The 24,551-nt window shown below is 42.3% G+C and overlaps 1 protein-coding gene across 1 annotated transcript; it reads left to right on the top strand.

Annotated features, from left to right (window-relative positions):
- The first annotated feature begins 642 nt into the window (after positions 1 to 642).
- On the top strand, positions 643 to 20,235 carry immt (inner membrane protein, mitochondrial (mitofilin)). The gene is made up of 14 exons (XM_078261024.1): positions 643 to 882; positions 2,553 to 2,620; positions 2,880 to 3,072; positions 4,136 to 4,253; positions 9,797 to 9,889; positions 11,278 to 11,442; positions 12,428 to 12,561; positions 13,026 to 13,129; positions 14,504 to 14,639; positions 16,001 to 16,130; positions 16,781 to 17,004; positions 17,651 to 17,782; positions 18,014 to 18,143; positions 18,586 to 20,235. Exons 1-14 carry the CDS (start codon positions 841 to 843, stop codon positions 19,191 to 19,193), a joined length of 2,277 nt encoding a protein of 758 aa, XP_078117150.1. The 5' UTR covers positions 643 to 840; the 3' UTR covers positions 19,194 to 20,235.
- The last annotated feature ends 4,316 nt before the right edge of the window (positions 20,236 to 24,551 follow it).

The raw sequence follows: 24,551 nt of genomic DNA, 5'->3' as shown, positions 1-24,551 counted from the left end.
CTCGGACCGCGAACCTCCTATAGCGCTATTTTGATGCTAATAAGCCATCACCTCCCGTTAGCATTCCATTGACTGCCATTCATTTTGGCGCCACTTTGACAGCGAATAACTTTACATCTGAAGCGTTTAAAGCCTCTATTTGTCCATTGTTTATTTCTAAAGAAACACAACAATGTATAAAAGGATCCATTACCTTGTAGCTCACGTTACGGCTCCGTAGCAGACGTTTTTGTAAAAAATAGGCTAACGATTGTGTCATAACCACGCGACTTACTGTCACATAGTAGAGGAATTACCGTATAGTACAGGAGAAGCGCGCAGGCAGTTTAGTCTCACATTAGCTGTTTAAGTTTAATTACTAATGTTAACTAGCATTTTAGTTAGCAATAATTAGCCTGTGTCCTTACATATACCTACGCTCTCCGTCTCTGCAAGATTGGGAATGATTGAGATTTCTCTTGGCACAGCTACCAGAAGACTTACAACTTTCAGACAGGTTGCTCACGGCACATTTACGTCGTCTCTCTCAGTTGGAGGCTGCGCAGTAACGCTCAGCCATCACCGGAAAAGTGCTATAATTGGCCTTCACTGGTCTCCGTCCAGAGCAACGGGATCTGTTGGTCCACTCTTATATACTGTCTATGGTTAAAATTCTACTTTTGACTGAAGGAGGCAGTATTGCGCACACAAGCGTTTAAACTACCTAACATACAAAGGAGGAAGAAGAAGAAGGGGCGGAAGAAAACGAAAAGTAGGACGAGAGGACTGAAGGGAAAAGAGCTACTGCTACTGTGCAGGTTAAATTAATTAGCATTTGAGAAAAAAGAGTGATTGTGGACCATGCTGAGGGCTTGTCTGAGAGGAGCTAATGCCACAGCCCGGGTAAGACGCTCAACTAACCCCTCCTTTACTGCCGCGAGCTAACGTTAACGTTACCCATTGAGCTACCATGTTGTCATTCACTGTGACCCACAGACTTGCCCAAGGTGCCATACTGGATTTTATTGTAAACACGGCTGGGTTGTTAACACTAACATAACCTTAGGATTTAGAATTAACACTGTTGTTCATTTAACGTAAAGATGTAATCAGAGAGAGAGCCAATGAAAACAACGCATTACGTCAGTGCTAGCCGGTTAGCTTCTAGTCTAACGTCAGTGACACATGGCTAATGACATTTCAATCATAATGTTTGCTGCATTGCAATACTTAAATAATCATTAAAATAACCCTGTCTGGTCCATGTATGTATGCTAGTTAATGAAGTTAAGGTCGGGAAGGTGATTTAGCTACATTCTGGATTGTTATTTAAAAGCCTCTTGCACAAATGTCGGCTTCATGTTGGAAAGGGCTTACGTGCAGTTTAGTGTCCCAAATTATTTTCCAAAAACTGAGTGTCCCAAATGATGAGGGTCTTATTCGAGACAGGTTAGGGTAGCACAGGTGGTTTAGCAGGTTCATAATTAATCAAAGACACTGTATGGGGAATTTGGGACTCTAAACTGCACGTATACCGGAGAAAGATCCAGAGTGAAATGTGTTAACGGTACCAGAGACGGTTTAGAACCGGATCTTAGACGGTACCCAACCTTTTTCTTACCCAGTAATGACATCACACGGCTCGGTCTGACCTTAACCGGTAGGCTGCAGCCCGGATAAATAAATACGGTCTTGTAATAAAGTTATTGCTTCGCTCTATTTGCAGTCGCTAATAGTTTAACCCTTAAATAGTTTCTGTATCTTGGGGGATATAAGCACATGTAATAAAGAGTGAACATGTTTGTAATAGCCGTGACTGTAATATGATAAACATGTTGAGCGCACAGCACTATGTTATTAACTGTTACATTGTCATTCTGGTGATTTTTGGCCATTTATATTGATAACAACAAAGTATTATAAAATGAATTGTATAATGTATTTCAAGTGTTTGGACCTGGGTTTGAAATGTATAAAATAGGACTTTATTTATTGTTTAACAAAGTGAAATGTTTCTTCCAACAAAACCTAAAAACAGAAACCGCACCAGAACATGTAACAAACAAATATGGTAAAAGGAAACAATAGCTGGTGTCTTTTCTCTCTGCCGTTGCACTTTCCAGTTAAGGGGTTAGAGAGAGATGCGAGGAAAAGATGTAAGGAAACATCTTTTCCTGTGATGTGCTTTCCAAATAACAAGAATTGACCACATACTGCTAGTGCTGTGCTGTCCACCTGAGAAAATGTTAGCCTCTGTCTGCATGAGTTCCCTCTAACAGCTGTTTTACAGGCATTCTCACATGCAGAAATCTGTCAAACCATACTTGATACTTCATACTGAATTTGTATATGTCCTTGTTAGATGTAACTTCATGATATCATAGTTCAGATTTAATCAGAATTTCAGAAAAAATAACTTTGTAGTTCACTAGCCCACATTTTTTTTTTTTTTTTAAATATTAAATTATAGTTAACATTGGACCTGTGCGTGTTTTAGGCGGTGAAGATCAAGCAAAAGCGATGCGTGAACTGTCTGTCTAATAGTCATTCTCTCCCTCCCGCCTGCTCTCCAGAAGAACTGCGGGAGAACCCCTCTAACCAATCTGCAACAGTGCCGGCACTACACAGCAGGAGAATCCAGGTCACACACACACACACACACACACACACACACACACACACACACGCACACACGCACACGCGTCAACCACCTGAGTAAGTGGGCATATGTGAAATACTGTTTTATAGACAGGTATTCTAGAGACAGTAAGACACACACACACACACACACACACACGCTTGCACATTACATTCAGCCCTCTAGATGACAGCAAGACTTTGTCACACCTCATGTTGACATCAGATTCATGTCTATCTTTTGCTGTCCTCTTCCCCCACAGTGGTGGTGCTGCTAAAGTGGTTGCTGCTGGCTTGTTGACAGTAGGCGGAGGCATCGGGGGTACAGTACTCTACGCCAAATGGGACCACAAGTTCAGAGCAGCCGTGGAGAACAATGTTCCATACTCAGACTGGCTGCTGGGTCTGGCTTTGGGACCCGCTTCTCAAGACAGCGGCCTCCCCGTCAAGAAACAGGTCGGGATGGATCCACGCCATGTTGGGGCAATGTGCTAAGGCTAGCTGGAATCTCTTCTTCATTAGATGAGACTGTTTTGAGGATACAGTACTGCACTCTGTGTTTCTTTACTGTGCTCTACTGTGTTGTGTCCACCCCAGCCTGCTAGTATTGCAGAGCTGCTCTCCTTAATGAAAGCTGGGCTCTACAGTGGAGCACTTAACTGCTTATGGGAGTGAATTAGTTCGTGAATGTCAAAAATGATTTGATGCAGCTCGTGGTTGACTCTATTTTGACATGCTAGCTAGCTGATGTGATCCTTACCTAGCTACTGCGCATGTGCGCCTCCCAACAAAGATGGGATACAAGTGCGATGTCTCACTCTGTAGCTAAAACAGAGACCTGAACACACAGGGTGAAAAGAGGAGCTGCAGCAATGTGCAGTACAACAAAAAAGATGGTGTTTTTTGAAAATTAAACCATGTACACCTATTCTGGTACAACCTCAAAATACAATTATGAACCTGAAAATGAGCATAATATGGCCACTTTAATCTGAGTTTTACGGCAATGTAAAGCACAGTGCTGGTAAACTTTCCTGAATTTCGAGAATGACGGTATTCTTTCTCTCTCCCTCCCTCTCCTCTCTCGCTCTTTATTTTAGATTTAGAATGTTCATTTTCTATAAAATATAATGCAGTACATTTTCACATATCGTCATCAGTGTTGGGGTAAGGATTTGGCACGTGGCCTTTCATCCAGATACATTTTTGGCCCTTCGTATGAAAGAATTTGGGCACCTCTGCTCTAGCGTTGTATTCTTCCAATAAACATCAGAGCAGTAATTTTATGTTCATTAGCTTAATAGTTTTAAATCAGGGCCTTCCGTATTTAGACCAAGTAGCATGTAAACAAATAAGGTGGGCTGAATTAAGAAGGCTGTGTCAGATACATGTTTAATCAACACCCATCGTTCATAGATTTGACTTTGTACAGGACTGATTGTGATGTGTGGCTCTAAACGAAAACATTTTGAGACTCTCAGGCCTCTCAGTTAAAATGGCTGCTGTTCCTGCTGTTTAGGTGGAGACGGCCCAGCCTCCCTCTATGATGGACAAACCGGTGAAGGCGTCCAAAGCTAAGTTGGAGAAAAAGGCAAAGGAGGCAGCAGAAAGTCCCATACCTACACAGAGCATAGAGGGTAAGTCTGTAATTTGGTTCGGACTCAGACGTTACGTGCCGGCAGTTTGCCACTCCTTTCATTCTGCCACCTCGCTGCAGTGAGCCACTGCTGTACGTTGCAGCATGGTTGCTAGGGCTGGGTATCGTCCAAAAAATATTCAATTCTGATACCAATACCGTGACTTTTGATACCGGTTCCCGAACGATACTTTTTTTTTTCCAATACCAATTTTACAGAACAACAAGAAATTGCAACATTACACATCAGGGCATAATCTTTTTGTTTATTTTTCAGCCCCGTCTCTGCGTATCGTATTGGTTTTCCTGCGTGTCTCTGCGACGTGTTAACGTTAGACAGCCAATCACAGACGTTATTAGATCTTGGTAGAAGCATGCTGCGTGCTTATTGGCTCACTGACACTGATCAGATTTACTCTTTAGGGATTGAAATTGGGTATTGAATGACGAGGCATTTTTCAATACTTGATACTTAATTCGGTCGGTGCCTAATAAAGTATTGCATTCTGTACCCAGCCCTAATGATTGCCACAACTATGTGTTGGAAGGCGAGAGTTCAGACTACCTTTTCCTCTAGTCGAACCCTTTTTTTTTGGTAACGCATGCTATTAATTATTAATAGATAACTTTGCATGCTGTTGAATAGTTGTCCGAATTTGCATACCCTAGTTTTGCATCGATATAAAGATCGACAGGGACTTGATATTTGCAAAATGTTTTAATCTGGATATTAGGTCTTCCACCAGCAGTGGCTGACACAGGGTTAGGGGATCGGGTCCTTTTCTATCGTATCATTTTAAAAGAAAAGCAAACAAAAATGTCACTGAATTAAAAGTGTTTTCTGTGCACTCTGTTGTTTTAATGCCCCCCCCCCCACCCCCCACCGCCCCAGAGATCTCTCAGGGTAAGCTTTCTTCTGTTGTTCTTAAGCTGTGCTTCCCCGGCCTTTCAATACACTCAAAGCTGCAGACGCACCAACCAGACGGCCGGCCCTCGGCAGAAAAGGCAGCGTGACTGATCAGTGTCCCCGAGTTGGGTCAAAAAAAAGGGCCTCGGGACACACCAAAGCGACGAGACGTAATGCGTCTCCATAACAGCAGGCGGCGCTAATCTGTATTGTCGCCCAAAAATGAAAACCGGCAGCTGATTGGACGAACGCGTCACGTGGGTCTGATTTCTCCGGAAATTCAAAGCCAGACCGTCATGGCGCCTCGTTCAGAATACGATCTCATTTTGTACTAAAATAGTTCACCGAAACGTGTTTTCCGAAAACATTTTAAGCGAGAAATAGGCCACGCAGTTGCTGAATCTGTCTTCATTTCAGATCGACAAAGGTCAGTTTAAAAGATTTTCGTCAGATTTTGAGAGACTCTAGTCACGCTCACCCCGCCTGCCCCACCGATTATACATCATGTCAAATCGGCCAAAATGAACAGCGAACAGACTCGAGTCACTGACCTCGCCAGACTGTCCGACGGCCGATTATCGGCTCGGCGTGTCAGCGCCTTAAGAGTGAAAACAACTAAGGATAATACACGAAGGCGTCCCGGAGCAAGATGGTGGCAACTGCTTCACAAATTAGACTTTTAAGTTCTTTTATTTAGGTATTATTTAATCTACTGACATTTAGTATTCATTGACTGTTATGTGTTTTTATGAATCCCTTTTGAATATGAACTTTTATTATTAATTGAATAATTAATATACTTATTAAAAAAAAAGTAATCATTCTTTACACTCTGCATTTAAATATACATTTTCAGTGGTTTATTTATTTATGTGCAGTATTTTTCATTTATTCCCTTATTTAAATATAATTTATTCCTGAGCAAGAAGCCAACGCTGAGTCTGAAGATACATTTTAGTGTCAGAGAAATTTCTCTCTCTCTCTCTTTTTATTATTATTATTATTATTATTATTATTATTATTATTATTATGAGTACAAACACTGCCCAAATCTTCATCTAATGGCTGACAATCTGCGGCTGTTAAAAACGTAAAAAGTTTTTAATTATAGCAGGGTTTTTCCTGGTGACTACGCATGGCAGTGAGCATCGTACCGTAAGGAATGAGTCTGTTAACTTATTTGACAGAAGTCTATGCATTTACCTGTTATGTCTGACAATTTGATAAACAATAATGTATATTATGTTTGAGTAGATTGAACCTCAATTAACAAAACTGGTTAAAAAAATGATATGATTTTAATAAATAACCGGGAGAGTCCGGTCCAGCCTGACTCTCATATTCAAGTTTTCAAGTCAAAAATGTCTCTTTGCAGGAAATACCCTGTACATAGAAATATCCTTTAAAAACATTCTAAAACTTAAAAACATTAAATCCATACAAAGGCTGGCAGAATCTCCAACACTTGTCAAAGAACCAGATCTTCAAGTTTTCACCAGATGGTTGAAAAATCAGTAGTCTGGCTCAAAGGGTGTACTCTGCTGCGATACAGCCTGACATCCCCTCTCGCCATTTCCACTACTGGGGCCTAGCGCCACCTAGGACGGTTGTGATTGGCCAGAGCGTTCCCCCCCAATCCCAGATGAAATAAGCCGTGTAGCCATACGCTATCGCTGACACAGTGCTGTAGAGGGTCTAGCAATGCGAGACTAACTAATCACTGACTGTCGAAAGGTATCCCTAAAGTATTTTATGATAGAATAACCATCCAAAACACAGCTTTCAACTGTGCTGCGTGTTGCCCTTTAGACCGTTTTAATTAATAAGACATTTGACAGGAAATTAATCGATTAAATTGACTGTTTGTCTTTTAAGCAAAATGAATTCACAGTTTCTAGACCTAACTGCTCATATGGGAATATTCGCTGATGAAAATAATCATTAGACGCAGTCCTGTTAGACACTATTAAGCGTGATTTATGGTTGTGCGGAGGCTCCACGCCGAGCTTTCTCCGTAGCCTACGTAAGTGGCCTGAAGTTTATACTTGGGCGCTGGTGTGTGCGTCGATCTCTTTAGAGTCCTAGTGAGAGAAACAAAGTGTCTCCCCTGTGCTTTCTGACCACGGTGGAAAATCTGGAGCAGGAAAAGTTAACCCTCTCCTGTGGGGGGGGATGCAACGCTACCAAGCTGCGGACGAGCGACGTGCGTAGATTTTACGCAGAAGCATAAATCACGCTTTGGTCTTTAGAATGTAGTTTGTAGTCTAGAATAGGTCCTTTACAGCTTGAAGAGGAACACTGTAATGCAGTCCAGTACATCTAGCTCTGTGATAAATACTACTATACATTCCGTTATTTCTCTGGTGATTTTTACAATAATCTATCATGTGCGGGCATTTGCTCTATTCCACAAAGAGGTATATTTTTATTAGTATTCCGTGTTTTATTTTATGATTGACTCTGTTTAAAGATAACTCTGTTTAAAGAGAATCCAAAACTGTTCTGAATCACAATCCAAAATCCTAAATAGGGCGGGGTATCGTTCAAAAATATTTGATACCTGTACCGATACCAATACCGTGACTTTGATACCAGTTCCTGAAAAGATACTTTTTAGATACCTAATAATAATAATAATAATAATTTTATAAAACAAAAGAAATTACAATGTTACGGCACAAATCATTGTATTTATTTTAGGGCTGTCAAACGATAAATTTTTTTTTAATCGCTGAATGTCTATAGTTAATCGTGATTAATCGCATATTTTATCACGTGATTAAAATACTATTATTTTGCATTTCGGAACCGTTTTTAAGTACATATTAACAATCGAAAGCAGTTCTTACCAGTGTATCTTGATTGGGAATCAAATGAATGCAAAGAAAGTTACTTTATGAACTTGATTTTAAGATTTGTAATTATTTATTTACTGTAAACAAAAGAAAAATGTGTGAATCTGTCGTTATTGCACAATTCCTCCAAGTACCTAACTAAAAAACTAAAAATCCCTATCCTTACCAGAGTCAATCTAGTGTTTAGTAACTCCTAAATAATGTTGATTACTCACTGACGTCCAGTGATCACCGGTTAATGAGACAGCGTTTGCAGCACTTTGCAGCTGTTCCAGTGTGGCTGCTTTCTCCGTGTCGTACAGGCTGTGTATTCGTGAAAACTACTGTCCCCCTCGACGGCAACGAGACACGTCAGAACATGCCAACCGTAGCACGTCTTTAAGACCCGAGTCTTCTACGATGCTGACAGGTCAAACAGCCCAGTCTCATGGCAGTTCGTGAAAAACAACACAGGACTTTCACCCGGGCGAGTGGGGATCGCGTCCCGCGTGTGGCGTTTTGTTTCCCCGTAGTCTTCCTAATCACAACCGTCCCGTTATTGTGGCGCGTCCCCAGTGGTCGTCTCCCGGTGTGTGAGGCGTCCTTTCCCTGTATTGTTTTTCCTAAACCCAACCTCCGCCATCCCGTTATTGTGGCGCGTCCCCTGCGGCCGTCTCCCGGCGTGTGAGGCGCCCTTTCCCCGTAGTCGCGTCCCCAGCGGCCGCCTTCCGGCATATGAGGCGTCCTTTTCGGCCGTCTCCCGTAGGTGGTAGCTCAAGCTTGACGTGCTTCGGTGATATTTTAATTCGGCTTTACACAACGTGCATATACCTTTCGACTTGTCTACGAGCCGTCCGGGAGTTTTGGAAAATACAAAGCGCCATTCAGGATTTCATTGCTGCTGTGTTTCTCCATCATGCCTGCAGCCTGCAGCAGGAGGAAGTATCGCAGCTTGATGATAAGTAAAGGTGCAGCAAAGGGTCAAAATAGTAGCCTGTTAGGCACGACGTGAAGCCGAGTGTATTGATAAATGCCGGAATATGATTAATGATTAATAAAAAAAATAAAATAATAATAATTAACACGTTATGCTCGGCCCTTAATCGCATCGCAATTAACACGTTAATGCTGACAGCCCTATATTAAATAATGTCCTACAATAAATAAGTAGAACCTTGACTTTGGACTGTAACGGTGCTGCAAAGGGTCAAAATAGTAGCCTGTTAGGCACGACGCAAAAGCCGAGTGAAGTTTAAAATAAATTAATAAATGCCGGCATGCGATTAAAAAAAAATATTAATCGCAACGCGTTAACGCTGACAGCCCTAGTTTATTTCTTTGGCTCCTACTACGTGATCCCCGCCTCTGTGTATCATAGAGATTTTCCTGCGTGCCTCGTCGACGTGTTAACGTCAGACAGCCAATCGCAGATGTTATTAGATCTTGGTAGAAGCATGCTGCGTGCTTATTGGCTCACTGACCCTGATGAGATTTACTCCTTTGGTATTGAAATTGGGTATTGAATGACGAGGCATTTTTCGATACTAAGGAGGCAATCGATCGGTGCCTAAAAAGTATTGAATTCGGTACCCAGCCCTAATCCTAAAGCCAAATAATGTTACTCTAAATTCAGACATTCAGTGTTTTAGATGTGATTCACTTTCACTTTGAACAGTTGGCGCTTAGCATCCAGCATTTAGTTTCTTTGAATTTGTTCAAGGGCGCATGAAAGGTGTCATGTATACACACACTCACACACTCACACAAACTCTCTGTGCCTTTCTGTATCTGCGTCCCACCCAGAGGCTTCAGCAGAGGCTACTCACATCATCTCAGCCATGGGTGAGGTCCCATCAGTCCCTGCTCCATGTGACACAGAGGGAACAGCAGCCAAAGGTAACCATCAAGCTGCACCGCTCCACCACCGTACACTTTGATATCTTAAAGTAAAAGCAGAAATTCAACCTTTGGACATTTTAAACCAATGTATAGCTCAGAAGTGCCATAATTCAATTTATCCTATGAAGGGCCACAAATGAATCTGGATGGAGGGCTCAGGTCCAAAAATAAATGTTGATGTCACGTGGAATTACATTATAATTTTATTTTATTGGAGCTGCAAAGATTAATCGATTAGCTGTCAACTATTAAATTAAGCCTTGTGTTGTCTTCGGCTCAAATTTGACCCCGTTTTCAAAATATCTATCTCAGAAAACATGGGTTTCTCTTGAACTACCTAATTTTAATTACCCCAAAATAACATGGATGATTCCATACAACGGGCTTTGCAAGTACAACAAAAGATCGGATCTCTTCCTTCTACTTTCATTGAATTTTGGGTGTTTTAGTCAATGTTTCGAAACGCTATCCTCACTGAACGTTGACATATACAAGTCTGTGATTATCCTTCCTTTATATATTGTATTATGAGTCTAAATAATTCATAATTTCTGCTTCTAAATCAAGAATTTGGTAATTTCCTATAAATGAGGTTTATTGTCCATGAATTCCAAAAAAATTAAAGTGGAAATAAGTTTGTTAGTGGTGTTTATACATGGTAGTAAAAGGAAGTGTTAAATGTAAAAAAAAAAAAGTGCCAAAACATTGAAAAAAAGAGACAAAAACGTCAGAAAATGTGTTGATTTTCAGTTTTGACCGGGGAGGACCCGCGTGCATGGTCGAATGGACGACAACACAAGGGTTAATCGCCAACTATTTAGATTGTGGATTAATCGATTTTAGTCTTTTTTTTTTTTTTTTTTTTTTTTTTTTTATGAAATATTCTCTGATTCCAGCTTGTTAAATGTAAATATTTGTTCTAGTTTCTTCACTCCTCTGTGACAGTAAACTAAATATCTTTGAGTTGTGGACAGAACAAGACATCTGTGGGCGTCACCTTGGGCTGTGGGAAACACCGATCGACTTTGCACAGACCAATTAACTCATCGATTAAATGAGAGGGGGGAAAAAAAAATCGACTATAAGAAATAATTGTTACTTGCAGCGTATTTGTATTGTCAAGAAAATAAACATTCTAAATGTGTAGGTCAGTATTTAAAGCACTTTCAAAATAAGAGGAGAATAACCTTATTTTTTTTTTATATCATTGGCTCTAAATCAGAAAATGCACACTAAACCCAAACCAAACACATAGCTTCCATGAGGTACACTGTACACTAAATAACAGAATAAATACAGCCAGTTATAGTTTGTCTGCATCACATCACTGCTATAAGGTATTTAGTGAAAGTAAGGATACATTGTGTCTGTGTGTTTTCCCCCAGAGGAGTGCAAAGAGTGCCACGGCCACGAGGATACCCCAGTGACTGCAGTAGTTCACCCTGACACAGAGTCCCCTGCGCTAACGGAACCACTGAAAGAGCGACCAGTAGAAGAAGTGACAGCTAGACTGGCTCAGCAAGACCAGGAGGAACAGGACACCCTGGCATGTAGGTTGACACGTTCTAAGCGATGTGACGCGTTTTTTTAGGCTACGACATTTTTCGTCACATACAGCAAACATCTCCTCACTATCTGCTAGCTGCCTGTCCCCTGAACACACTGTAAAAAAGAAGAAAAAAAGTGGTCTCTGTAGACAGCCCAGGCTCCACAAACGGCAACAAAAACAAACTGGGCCAACCTGTCCCACGAACCATAACAAACAGTCTTCCAGCCTATAACCGACAAGAAGGAGCTGGTTGAGCCGTCACTGCAGCAGCATTAGCACGTAGGCTACTTTCACAATGCGCGTTCATGACTCAACCAACTCCTCCTTGTCAGTTATTGGCTGGAACACTGTTTGTTAGGGTTCGTTGTGCAGGTTGGCGCAGTTTGTTTTTGTTGGCGTTTGTGGAGCCTCCACAATTTGTGGAGGTCTACAGAGACCGCGTTTTTTTTTTTTTTTTTACAGTGTGTTCAGGGGACAGGCAGCTAGCAGATAGTGAGGAGATGTTTGCTGTATGTGACAAAAGAATGTTGTAGCCTAAAAAACGCATCACATCACTTAGAGCACCTTTTAACTAGCTAATTATTATTGTTAAATATTCTTCTTAAACGGACCACTTGTGCATTGTCAAAAAGAGAAAAAAAATATGGACAAAAAAAGGGCACTTTGGCTTTGAAGGCAAAAGGGGCAGTTGCTCAAGCACCCGTCTCATACCCCCTGCATGTGCATGCTCACACTCACTCACTCACAATTCTTTATTGGCAAATAATGCAAAACAAACTCCCTGTGACGTTAGAAAAAATCCAACTGGTGAATTTAGGTTGAGTTTAGTACCTTTAGCAATGTCTAGCTAGCTCTGTTATCTTTCAGAAGAATGAGGTAGGAACATTCCACTGCACCACCAACTCTACTCTCCATCGTACTCTACACTCTCTGTCAACCTCTGATGTTTCCCGGTCTGTCTGTCTGTGTGTCGGACTATTTTGCAGCGGTATCAGCCAGTCTTGAAGACTCACTGGCCAGCTCGGCTAAAGCTACACTGCAGGCCATTGGAGCTCAGGAGGCAGCCCTGCAGGCTATCGCACGGCACACACACAAACTGAAGGAGGCCATGGAAGCAGAGGTACAGAACACACTTCTACTGACCACAAAGCTGTGGTGTGATTACAACAAGACTGGTAATAGGTGTGGAAGATGGGATTAGATTTCTGTGAATTGGTGCGTTTTGGTGTTGGAGCCAGTGGTTGGGGCACTGTACTGAGCTGGGACTCAAAATGCTCCAATTACATAATAATCAGGGCTGGGACGGTTCACTTCCATCATTATCACCATTGACTGTCCACCATGATGGCAGAGATGAGGATCAAAAGATTTACTTAGAGGACTTAATGTAGGGCCCTATGGGATCTGTCTTATAGCTTTCCCAAAAAGATTTTCATGCCCAGGTATCGCCGTAGGAGTTAGTGGTAATTAAATCCCCTAGACCTAACTACAAAACATTTGATCAGTAGTCCCTGTGCTGTGATACTTCTAATGGCTAACATAATTGTTTAGCAGTAGAGTGATTACAGTTGTTATTAAATCCAGGTCCCCCATGAGGAGAAGACGGCCCAGTGGAAGGAGCTAGAAGCTACAATAGCTGATAGAACTTCTGCCGTGACTGATGCTGAAACTGCTCTGTTGAAAGCCAAGTAAGAATATTATCACACACACACACACACACACACACACACACACACACACCGATCATTACACATCTCGTCTTGTAGTTACAGAATGTAAACAATCTTCTCCCTCTTTAGATATGTGGTCGTGGTTCTGAAATAGCATAACTGCTTATTTTCCCAGAAGCTTGATAAACCTATCATTATATTTCATTAAAGTAACTAATAATAATTTCTAGGGGTGTAAGGAAAAAATCGATACACTTGAGTATCGCAATATTTTATTTAGCAATACTGTATCGATTTGCAAAATCGATTCTTTTTTTAGTTTATGCGCAAAAATATTCATGTAAGACAGTGGTTCACGTTTATGTTGTGTTTAAACCCCCTACCGCTAGATGGCTATGCTGAGACGCACCACTAGTGTCCTCGCCAACAGTGCATAGCAGTGCCTGACTTTTTTACTAGAAGCTAACAATGTAGCTATGGCTGAACTTTGGCCTATTTTAGCATATAAAAATTAGCTCACTAAGAACCTGTGAACCACAATCCCAAACTGGCAGTTTGATTTTCTGTGTGCTGAATTGTTTACCTAAAGTAAACGTCTTTGACTTTTATGCACATCATAAATATTAGTTTTTCTAAAATCCCAATATGTTGCCTTACGCACAGTATCGAAATATATTGCAATATATTGAATCGTGACCCATGTATCGTGATACGTATCGCCAGATTCTTGCCAATACACAGCCCTAATAATTTATTATTTGTTTACTTTGCTGTAAGTGGAGGGGCTCTTTATTTCAGACGAGGCAGGACCCCACCACTGTAAAACGCTTGCGAAACCCTGAACCCTTTTGGTCTTAGGGTTATTACAATATACCATAGCATGACATTTTCTGCCATCGGATATTTACTGTTTACAGTACATAATGTGGGTGCTCTCCTCTAATATCTCCTGGGTGTATTAAACCATTGTGACAGTGTTGCAAAGTGACTGCTTTATGACGGTATTAGATTTTCAAATGATGTTTGCATTGATGTGATGAAGTACCTCTATTTGCCATGTAAACGCCAATATAAATATACATTTATGGTGATAAAGGATTTCATCCATATAGCCCACTCATAGGCCAGACACGCACATGCAGCACCAGCTGTGCACACAAGTGTGTTAAGTGTTACATTTCCACCATGTTTGATACTTGCCCTCTGAAACCAGAGTGAAGTATATAGCTTGAGTATATTGCTGTTGATCAGTCACATGTCATGTGAACATGTATACAGTACATCCAGGGAAGGGTTGCTAAGCCTCTATTCCAAAATCACCCTGATTCACTTTCAGATCTTGCAGCAGTTTTCCTCCTCACCCCGTCTCTCCCCGTCTGTGTCTCCCTGTAGTGAAGCCTTGAACAGTCTCAAGTCAGTGATTGACGAGTCTAAAGGGCTTAAGATGAGTGCTGTTCGCCCGCTGGTTTTAGCAGCAGAGGAGAATCTCCATAACATGGTGGTGGACTTGGACAAAGTGGTCACCAAGGTAAGGACATTGTTTTGTACATTATGTACTTCTACATTTTGGGAAATATGCTAATTTGCTTTCTTGCTGGGGGATTGATGTTCAGACCTATACCAGTCTTATGTCTGTACGGTTAATATGAAGAAAGGTCTCAGGATCTCCAAAAATTAGTACAATTCACCCTGAAAGGTGAAGTTAAAGGGTAATTACCGTTATTTTCAACCTATGTCTTTGTGTCTAAGTGACTGATGGGAACAACAGTCTTTGACATTGGTCCAGTATTGAGCTAGATCGCTGCAGTCGGCAGTTAACAGGGCAACTGTCCAGCTTGTATTTACCTTCACAAAAGTGCTTGTTTTGCCACTGACAGGCTCAGATTAATATTCTAGGTGTCTGACAACATTATGGAAAGGATTTCTAAGGAGGTCGACCTTTCTGTTAAAGAGTAAGATCCTTTTTTTAAACATGAAAACATCTGCAAAATTGGGTTCGCTAAACCCACCAGACTCCATGTAAATAAACAGTAATTTGAGCATCGTAAAATACACTTCATTTCAAGTTGACAGAAACAAAATAAAACTATGAAAAGCCGCTTTGGGTCGTCGTTGGTTGAAATAAACACATAGTTTCCAGATTTACATGTGAAAATATGTTGGCTCTATACACCCTAAAAGTCTGTAAGAATCTGGTGGGTTTAGAGCTAGCGACTTCAGAGCTGTTTCTGGTTAAACAGAAAGGTCTCAAAGAGGTTTTAAAGGTCTATCTCTGAAAGGATCCTTTCCATAATGTTGTCAGACACTTAGAATATTAATCTGAGCCTGTCGGCGGCAAAACGAGCACTTTTGTGAAGGTAAATACAAGCTGGACAATTGCCCTGTTAACTTACATTGTAGCTTGTTTCTCCGCTGCCGACTGCAGCGATCCTTCTTAATACTGGACCAATGTCAAAGACTGTTGTTCCCATCAGTCACTTAGACACAAAGACAGAAAATAGGATCCAGGTTGAAAAAAAAAAAAAACCGGTAGTTACCCTTTATTGTAAACCAAATTTCAGGTCAAGTTTTAAAAAAAAAATGGTCTCACCACAATGACTAATCAGAGGCCTTGTTTCTGACTGGGCATGTGTGCACAACAGTTCTAATCCCAGACCACGCCCAATGAGATAACATGACATTTACTCATTCTAGTATCAGTAGATCTGGGCTGTTTGTTCAGCAAAGGACATTCTTCACATTAGTTCAGTTGCTGCCCAAAGTTAAAGAATTTGACTGATAGCATTTTATTTATTTTTTTTTCCAGATTTTCTGAAGCTATCATGATAATATTGTTATTGTGAGTTCTTTTGGCCACTAAACTGTCTGTGTGTCTGTGTGTGTCTGTAGGTACAGTCTGCAGAGTCAGAAGCTAAGGTTGTCTCCCAGTACAGTGAACTGGTTAATGAAGCCAAACAACAGTTCCAGAGGGAAGTAACCAGCCTAACTCCAGAGATCCAGGCCAACTGGAAGAGCCTCAGTAAGAACCAACACACACACACACACACACACACACACACACACACACACACACACACACACACACACACACACACACACACACACACACACACACACACCCCCTATCTTTATGGACCTTTTTCACAGCAGACATTTTGACTTGTCATAGTAGGAAAAGCACAGCTGAAATGGAAGCGGGGACGCTGCAGTTATACAGTAAGTGTCTCAGGCTCACCTGGACGTTGGATTGCATCCATATTTTAATTTGAGCAGATACGATTCAGTATCAGGAAGAACCATCCAGAATATGTCTTCATTCAACTCGGCGTGGAGCGTGCTGTAAACAGTACTTACAGGTACAAAACAGGAAGTGTTTACATGGCATAATGGCGTAGTTCATTGTGACACGTGAAGAACTTATGCAAAATGGAACGTAATTTCTTTCTGTAAAATGAAAGTTATTGTGCGGCGCTCTGGTGGGCTGGGGTGACGGCGCCGACTCTGAATTGCCACGTCCCGGGTTTACATCTGGCTGGGGACTTGTTCCATGTCATTTTCCATCTCTCTCACGTTTATATAAAAAAAAAAAAGTTCCTGCATCCTCCGGGATCGGGAGAAACCCCTGAAATGGACATCTTTGCGAAATAACTTTGTGCCTTTGTGTTTTAGCTGGTAAACTGTCAGCGGATGACCTCAACGCCCTGATTGCCCACGCGCACCGTCGCATTGACCAGCTGAACCGAGAGCTGGCTGAGCAGAGAGTCCGAGAGCAGATCCACATCGAGGCGTCGCTGGAGCAGCAGAGGCTGGAGGACCAGAAGGCCCTGGAGAAAGCTGTCAGCACCGCCCTGCAGCACTATAAGGAGGACGCCCGTCTGGAGCAGGAGAGGAAGGTACGCAGGGGACAGACGCTGGTTCAGGCCTTTAAATGAGCCGCCAGGGCTTCTGTACAGTTGTGATGTCACAACTGTACCATATATATAGGCGGGAAGTGCTACTACAGTTCCGTTACAGTCATTCCCCGGCTGCAATGACGGCGCAGAGAGTCCGAGAGCGGCGATACAGAAGACCCGGAAACGCTGACCAATCGGAGCAGGCTGGGCTTTTTTTTGGGAGGGGGGGCTTAAAGCGACAGGCGCTATAACGGAGCATTTCAGACAGAGGGTGAATACAAAAATATTCAGATAGAGAGTATAAGAAAAAGAATGTGTTTTTGAACATTAAAGCATGTAAGCCTCACGGAGCCACGGCGCCTCTGCAAAATAGCCTCGGGAAGGAGCTTGTTTTGGTGGAACGTTCAAAAGTTGGTTTAGTCGTGCAACAGAAAACTCAGATTGGACAGATAGTCTAGCTAGCTGTCTGGATTTACCCTGCAGAGATCTGAGGAGCAGTTAACCATAGTCCTCAGAAATCCAAAAAAAGAGGGACATCCGGCGGAACAACTTTGTTGATATAGACTAATATCAATGTAACGAGACAATATCGATAATTAGGTGTGTGTGTGTGTGTTTGTGTCTGTGTGCATTTGTGTGTGTGTAGCTGTCTGAATTAAGGGAAGTGATGGAGGCCGAGATGAGGACTCAGCTCCGGCGCCAGGCCGCCGCTCACCAAGACCACGTCCAAGATGTCCTCAAAGTCCAGGAGCAGGAGCTGCGAGCTGACGCTGAGCAGGTCCCCACACTGCCCTGCATTCTTCACACACTTTCAGTTCAAATATTAGCGCACTCAGACGAGTAAACGATGTGTTTTGACATCAGTACTCTGCTATTCTAGGATCACACGCTACCTCATTAAATGATTAAAGCAAGAAAAGGTGCTTGGCGCCTGCAGCATCCACCCCATCCACTAACTGACAGTCATTCCTTCAACGCTCTGCTGCGGGGCGGGTTGTGTTGTGTTCAGGTGCTGAGCAGTAAGATGCTGGAACAGGAGACCCGCTACCGCCAGCTGAGCCAGGAACAGCTGGATAACTTCACTCTGGATGTGAATACTGCCTACGCAAGGCTGAAGGGGGTGGAGGAGGCCATAGACAGTAAGACACTCCAGCACCTCAGTACAGAGCCACACACACACACACACACACACACACACACACACACACACACACACACACACACAGCATTTGGAATTGTTAGACCCGTACTGTGTTTATTTGAACTAATACTAGTAACTGCAGCCAGTGTGTCATCTGATGACAACATGCTCTGTCCCTGAGCTTTCTAATAATTTAAGTAATTAATAGTTTAATCTATAACAATGCATCATATTTTGTGCGTGTGTAAAATCTCAGCCTGTAGTGTGCCTAGTCACGTTCCACCATTGATTGGCAGAGACAGTTTCAGCCTAACTACTAGTTCCAGTTTTGATTTATTTAATTCATGTAAAGGTGTGGACTTGGGGGCAGAGTAGGACCTTTTTTGAAAGCTCGAGGATGACGTCTCGTGCTCTATTGAAGCCCTCGGTGTCTCTTGCAGGCCACGTGGTAGCGGAGGAAGAGGCCCGTAAAGCTCACCTGCTCTGGCTCTCCGTGGAGGCTCTCAACTACACGTTGAAGACGGCCGACGCCGAGGTCCCCACCGTGCCTCTGGAGGAGGCGGCTCAGGCCGTGCGTGACAGCTGCCGCGACAACGACTTTGCCATGGCTCTGGCGTCGGCCCTCCCAGAAGAATCCCTGCAGCGCGGCGTGTACAGCGAGGCCTCGCTCCGCGCTCGCTTCAACTCCCTCCGGTCGCTGGCTCGCCGCGTCGCCCTCATCGACGAAACCCACAACTCCTTGTACCAGTATTTCCTGTCCTACCTCCAGGCTGCGCTGCTGTTTGAGAGCAAACAGGAAGCCCCGCCCTCCCAGCTGAGCAGCGAGGATTTAGACCCGTTCAGGCTCCTGTCGTACGCGAGCTACTGCTTGGAGCACGGGGATCTGGAGTTAGCAGCCAAACTGATGAACCAGCTGAGAGGAGAGGCCCGGAGGGTGGCGGAGGACTGGCTGACGGAAGCCAGACTCACACTGGAAACCAAGCAGGTCATCAGCTTGCTGTCCGCGTACGCAAACGCTGTGGGGTTAGGAACAACCCAGGCTCCGTAGGCCGCCACTCTCATTTCCTCTGGTAACCCTTAAAGGAACCGTCCACTGAAACTCTAGTCTGATTACTATCAAGTAGTCGCCACCGTAGGCTTGAGATGTAGTAGGGATGCACCGAATCCAGATTTTTGGGGTTCGGCCGAATACCGAATCCACTGGTTAAGATTCTGCCGAATCCTACTCCCATCCTCAGTCCATAAACACAGTAAACACATTAATGAAGTAAACAAATGGTTAACACAAGCTTTTAGCTGTGACTGTCCTTCCTTTGCCGTACCTGAAGTTGCTGCATTTTGGCTGCGGTCTGTAGATGCCTTCATGCCCAGCTCGTATTCTTTCGGATGTCCCATACGCAAATGTTTTATAACAGCGGCGATGTTGTGTATTGTTTAGGGTCCTCGCCACCAGCAGACAAATCGGGATTGCAGATTGAACATGTAGCTGGACTTGAATGGCCTTCTTTTGACTGAAAGTGCTGCCAAACAACACTTTCTTCTGCTCGCGAGTTCCATTTTCACTTTCACGGTCCACCTACGTAAACACCTTCCCGTAATCAACGGGATCATTACGTCGACCAACGTAGGGTTCGGTTCGGTGGAACATAATTCTACGGTTTCGGCAGAAACCGAACCCCCGTCAAAAAGCCCAATATTCGGCCGAATCTGAAGCCGAATCCTGGATTCGGTGCATCCCTAAAATGTGGCCAGGGAGAGGTTGGAGCTTTGCGGAGTAAAGTATTATAAAGGAAAAAATTTCAGTGGCGTGTTCCTTTTTTGAGTTAAGTTACCATGGTGATCGATGTTAAGATGCGACAGAAGTTTATTTGTTTGAAAGCACTAAGTCACCGTGGGAGGATTATTCTCAAAATATAAAATATAATTGATGCACCCTCTCGATCTAGTCTTGTCAACTCAGGCCCACAGGTTTGGTATTTATTCATGTACCCCCCTCCTCCTCCAACATGTATCCTAACACTGATTAGAATGTCATACTGCATTTAATTTTTGTCAACGCTGCACATGTTCCAATAAATCATGAACAAGAATGCTGTCTGTTATGTTTTATTTCCTCCCTCCCAACGGTTGAACAGAAGGACTGAATTGTAAGTTAAAGATATTCATAGAGAATTTTCACATGATAGAAATTTCATATTGAATGTAAGTCTTCAGTGAACTTATAGATGCAATCTTGCTCTTTAAATGTATTAAGTGAGCATTTTAAAACGCATGCACCCAACTACTACTTTGCTACACTGTCAGAAATGCATCGGGACTTCTGTATTCATCAAGACAACAACCCTTACTTTTTAGGGATATGTGTGCATGATGACCCACAGTATGTTCCATATGTATAGTTGAAAATAATTCCCAGTCTCTTCACAGGTAATGTACTGTATATCTAGCTGGCATTGCCAGACTAATTTGCAAACGTGTGTTAATGCAAAATGTATCTGCCAGAGCAAATGAAGCATGAGCTCGCAGACAGCGGTGGAGGAAGTATTCAGATCCTTTACTTAAAGCTATAGTGCGTAGTTTCTGTCGCCCCCATGAGGAATTCTAAGTATTGACGACAACGCTGTCGGCGCGTCCACATGATACGAGCCTTCTGTGATTGCGCACCGCTGCCACTCCTCCCCCATCGCAGTTGCTAGTAGCCAAGGAGTACACGGAGGATTGAAAAAAAACAAAAACACGATGGACTCTTCAGAAGAGGTCATTATCTTCACTCGAGCTTCTGCGCGCGAAATGAATGGTGGTCGTCTCACGCCCCCCCCACCCCCCCAGCGCCTGTGAGCTGAAAAACCACCCTTCAAACTTTGGGCGCGGAGTGCCTCAGCATCAGGAAGTATCGTGTGATATCAGGTCTCGTGATGTAACGAATTGCTTCACGGCATTGCACACATACAGGAACAGGCTAACAAGGTAGCTAGTGTTTTTCACACTTTGGCAAAGAGACTTCAGATACAGTATTAGGGGGACCACTAAGGTCTATATAAAAGAGACTTCAGATACAGTATTAGGGGACCACTAAGGTCTATATAAAAGAGACTTCAGATACAGTATTAGGGGACCACTAAGGTCTATATAAAAGAGACTTCAGATACAGTATTAGGGGGACCACTAAGGTCTATATAAAAGAGATTTCAGATACAGTATTAGGGGACCACTAAGGTCTATATAAAAGAGACTTCAGATACAGTATTAGGGGACCACTAAGGCCTATATAAAAGCATCCAAAGAGCACCATGTCACGGGACCTTTAATGTGTAAAGTAACTAGAAACTAAAGCTGTCAGAGGAATGTAGTGAAGTAAAAAGTACAATATTTCTCTCTGAAATGTAGCGGAGTAGAAGTAGAAAGTGGCATGAAAAGAAAAGACTCAAGTAAAGTACAAGTACCTCAACATTTGTACTTAAGTACAGTACTTGAGTAAATGTACTTAGTTACATTCCGCCACTGCTTGCAGATTTGTCTGGCTCCCAGGCCACTGTAGATCAGTACTGCTGTACATTTTAGCGAATTAGTATCAAGAAAATGCAGTGCTGAAATACATAAAGAAGACACCAGAGAGCATTGATGAGTTCTTTTTTTAACAATAAAATGTCCAAATCAATAGGCCTACATGTGTCCTTGACAACACACTTTAAAGTTTATGTAAAAAAAATAAGTGGCCGATATACATCATCTGATTTATTTTTTATATGAAATTGAATATTCCAGTATTGCACACGCTGTAAGATTCACCTCAGATTTTAAAGAGGTGTATCCAACCCCCTCCAAAATTGACCATTAATATTGTGTGCCGTTTTGCATTTGTCTCTATAGAATTTGTGTGGGAAGCTGTATACGTCCTAGTCTTATGGAAGATCGTTGGCTTTTAGAACCGCATTAATGCCCCTAGTGACTAACGGTAACGTTGCTTTCCTGTTGTGTGCTCATATTATGCTTTTTGGCTTTTTCCCTTTCCCTTTATTGTGTTATATATCTTTTTTTGTGCACGTTATAGGTTTACAAAGTGAAAAAGCCCAAAGTCCACCCCAAAGGCACTTACCATCTTCAACAGAAAATACTGTTCACAAACTGCTCCAAACAGCTCTGTTGTAGTCCAGCCTTTACTTCCGTGACGAACGTGCGTCACTTTGTAACACACGTTATAATGCTCGCCTAGCTGCTAGCGTGGCACGCCCTCATACTCTGCTTCTGACTGGCTAGTAGTCCTTACCTAGCTACTGCGCATGTACAACAAAGATGGAACAGAAGTGAGATGTCTCACTCTGTAGCTAAAACGGAGAGCTCAACACACAGGGTGAAAAGAGGAGCTGCAGCAATGTGCAGTACGACAAAAAGATGGTGTTTTTTGAAAATGAAACCATGTGAACATCTTCTGATATAACCTCTAAATACAATTATGAACCTGAAAATGAGCATAATATGAGCACTTTAAATATGTTGTCAGCATGGCTGGGCGATATGGCCAATGTCTTCTATCCCGATATCGGTCATTTCGTATCACGATAACGATTTATAGCACGTTTCCTGCTAATTCAATAAGTAAATAGTCTTTATGAAAATAACATGGTAAAGCTTATTTTTGTAAACTCCATGCTAGCAAAACAGCGCCTCTACGGTTTGCCCCCAAGTGCAAGGATCACAACGTAAAGCGTTTTTCAACATTGTGATAGAAAAATATGTATGATTTTTACATTTCTATATCATTTTGACGATATTCATATAGCGTCATATCGCCCAGCCCTAGTCGTTAGTGTAAATTCTTTTCTTGCACCCTTAGCACCATGACATTTTATGTATGTAGAACTAGCTTTCGCCACATGTAACTGCAATCAATTAAAAAGACTCGGTCTCAGAAAACTAGTTTTATTCCCAACTCCTTGATGGCTGATAAATGGGAGCAGGCCGACGGTGTGTTGAATTGGGTCAGACTTACACTTGGGTTTTGACTAGAGAGTCCGATACTAATTTTTGCTTTCCCGATACCTGAATTTACGTATCGGCCGATACCCGAGTACTGATCGGATACCAGCGTGTTAAAAAATACATATATTTTAACAGTTGTAAGGATGGATGTGATATGATTTCTATCTTTGTTGTTCGGCCTGGCTCCGCTACGCCCTGAACTGCCTCAACTATTATTTCTAGTCATAGTTCCACTATCTTTATTGTTACTATAACTGCCACTGTTCATCATTCCAACTGCTATAATTATTATGAATCATATTTCTCCATACAGTCATGCTCATACGTCATACATCCCCTTCACCATACCTAGAGATTGGCATGGTTTTATTTCAGTTAGCCTAATAGCTGGTTTGATTTGCATTGAGAGATGATTTTATGGAAAGTACCCCATGCCAATCTCTAGGTATGGTGAAGAGGATGTGAGGATGTGGGGCTATTTTAATTCCAAAGGCCAAGGGAACTTTATCAGGATGCGTAGTATCCTGGATCCATGAAATAACTGGCCTTTAAAAATAAACATCTGCCTGCCTCTATGGGCATTTAACATAGGGGTGTACTCACTTATGCCCCCTGTATTTTAAGGAAAAACATTTATTTATTTACGATACATTATTCATTCACAAAGAAAATTGGTGTCATTAAAGGTTGGATTTTTCCAAAAAATGTTTAATTAAGGCATTAAGATCAATTTCCAAAAGATGATTTTTTTTTATTCCTCTTTGTAGTCAACTTTAGCATGGGTTCATAAACGTATGAGCACCACTGTATCAGAGTCTGTGTCCAAACCGACAGCGACAGATGGCCGCCCACCAAGAGCCTGGGTCTGTCCCAGGTTTCTGCCTAAAAGGAAGTTTTTCCTCGCCACTGTTGCACTAAATGCTTGGGGAACATTGTTGGGTCTTTGTAAACTATAGAGTGTGGTCTAGACCTACTCTATCTGTAAAGTGTCTCGAGATAACTCTTGTTGTGATTTGATACTATGAATAAAATTGCATTGGCTCGGGTTAAACTCTTCATGAAACATGAACAAACACAAACTAGAACGCCACAGAACTTTCGGTTCCATTTTACTGTAAGGTAGTTACATAAGAGTGACATGACACTGTCATGAACGGGTCATAAACATAAACATTTATGACATAACTCTTCTTTTAGTAAGTGTCATTGGGTTTTTGTCATAAGTTATGGTTAGGGTTCATGGGTTCATGACAGTGTCATGTTCATGACAGTGTCATGTCACTCTTATGTAGATACCTTCAAATAAAGTGTTACCAATCTTTCTTTTACCATCCAGTTTGAAAGTCAGTCAGTAGGGAAAAAAAGAACATGAACTAATTTAAAGTAGATTTTCTTCGGGGCTAAATAACGTGGTATCGGATCGGTG

The sequence above is a fragment of the Sander vitreus genome, chromosome 10 (assembly GCF_031162955.1).
Source record: "Sander vitreus isolate 19-12246 chromosome 10, sanVit1, whole genome shotgun sequence".
NCBI lineage: Eukaryota > Metazoa > Chordata > Actinopteri > Perciformes > Percidae > Sander > Sander vitreus.
This window is presented reverse-complemented; position numbering and strand designations above follow the sequence as displayed.

Bases quoted from the DNA above. Each gene is read 5' to 3' on its own strand.
- immt (XM_078261024.1), top strand. From the start codon at position 841: ATGCTGAGGGCTTGTCTGAGAGGAGCTAATGCCACAGCCCGG. The intron at 4,254-9,796 runs GTAAGTCTGTAA...CGTCCCACCCAG, and splicing joins ACCTACACAGAGCATAGAGG to AGGCTTCAGCAGAGGCTACT. The intron at 17,005-17,650 runs GTACGCAGGGGA...GTGTGTGTGTAG, and splicing joins GTCTGGAGCAGGAGAGGAAG to CTGTCTGAATTAAGGGAAGT.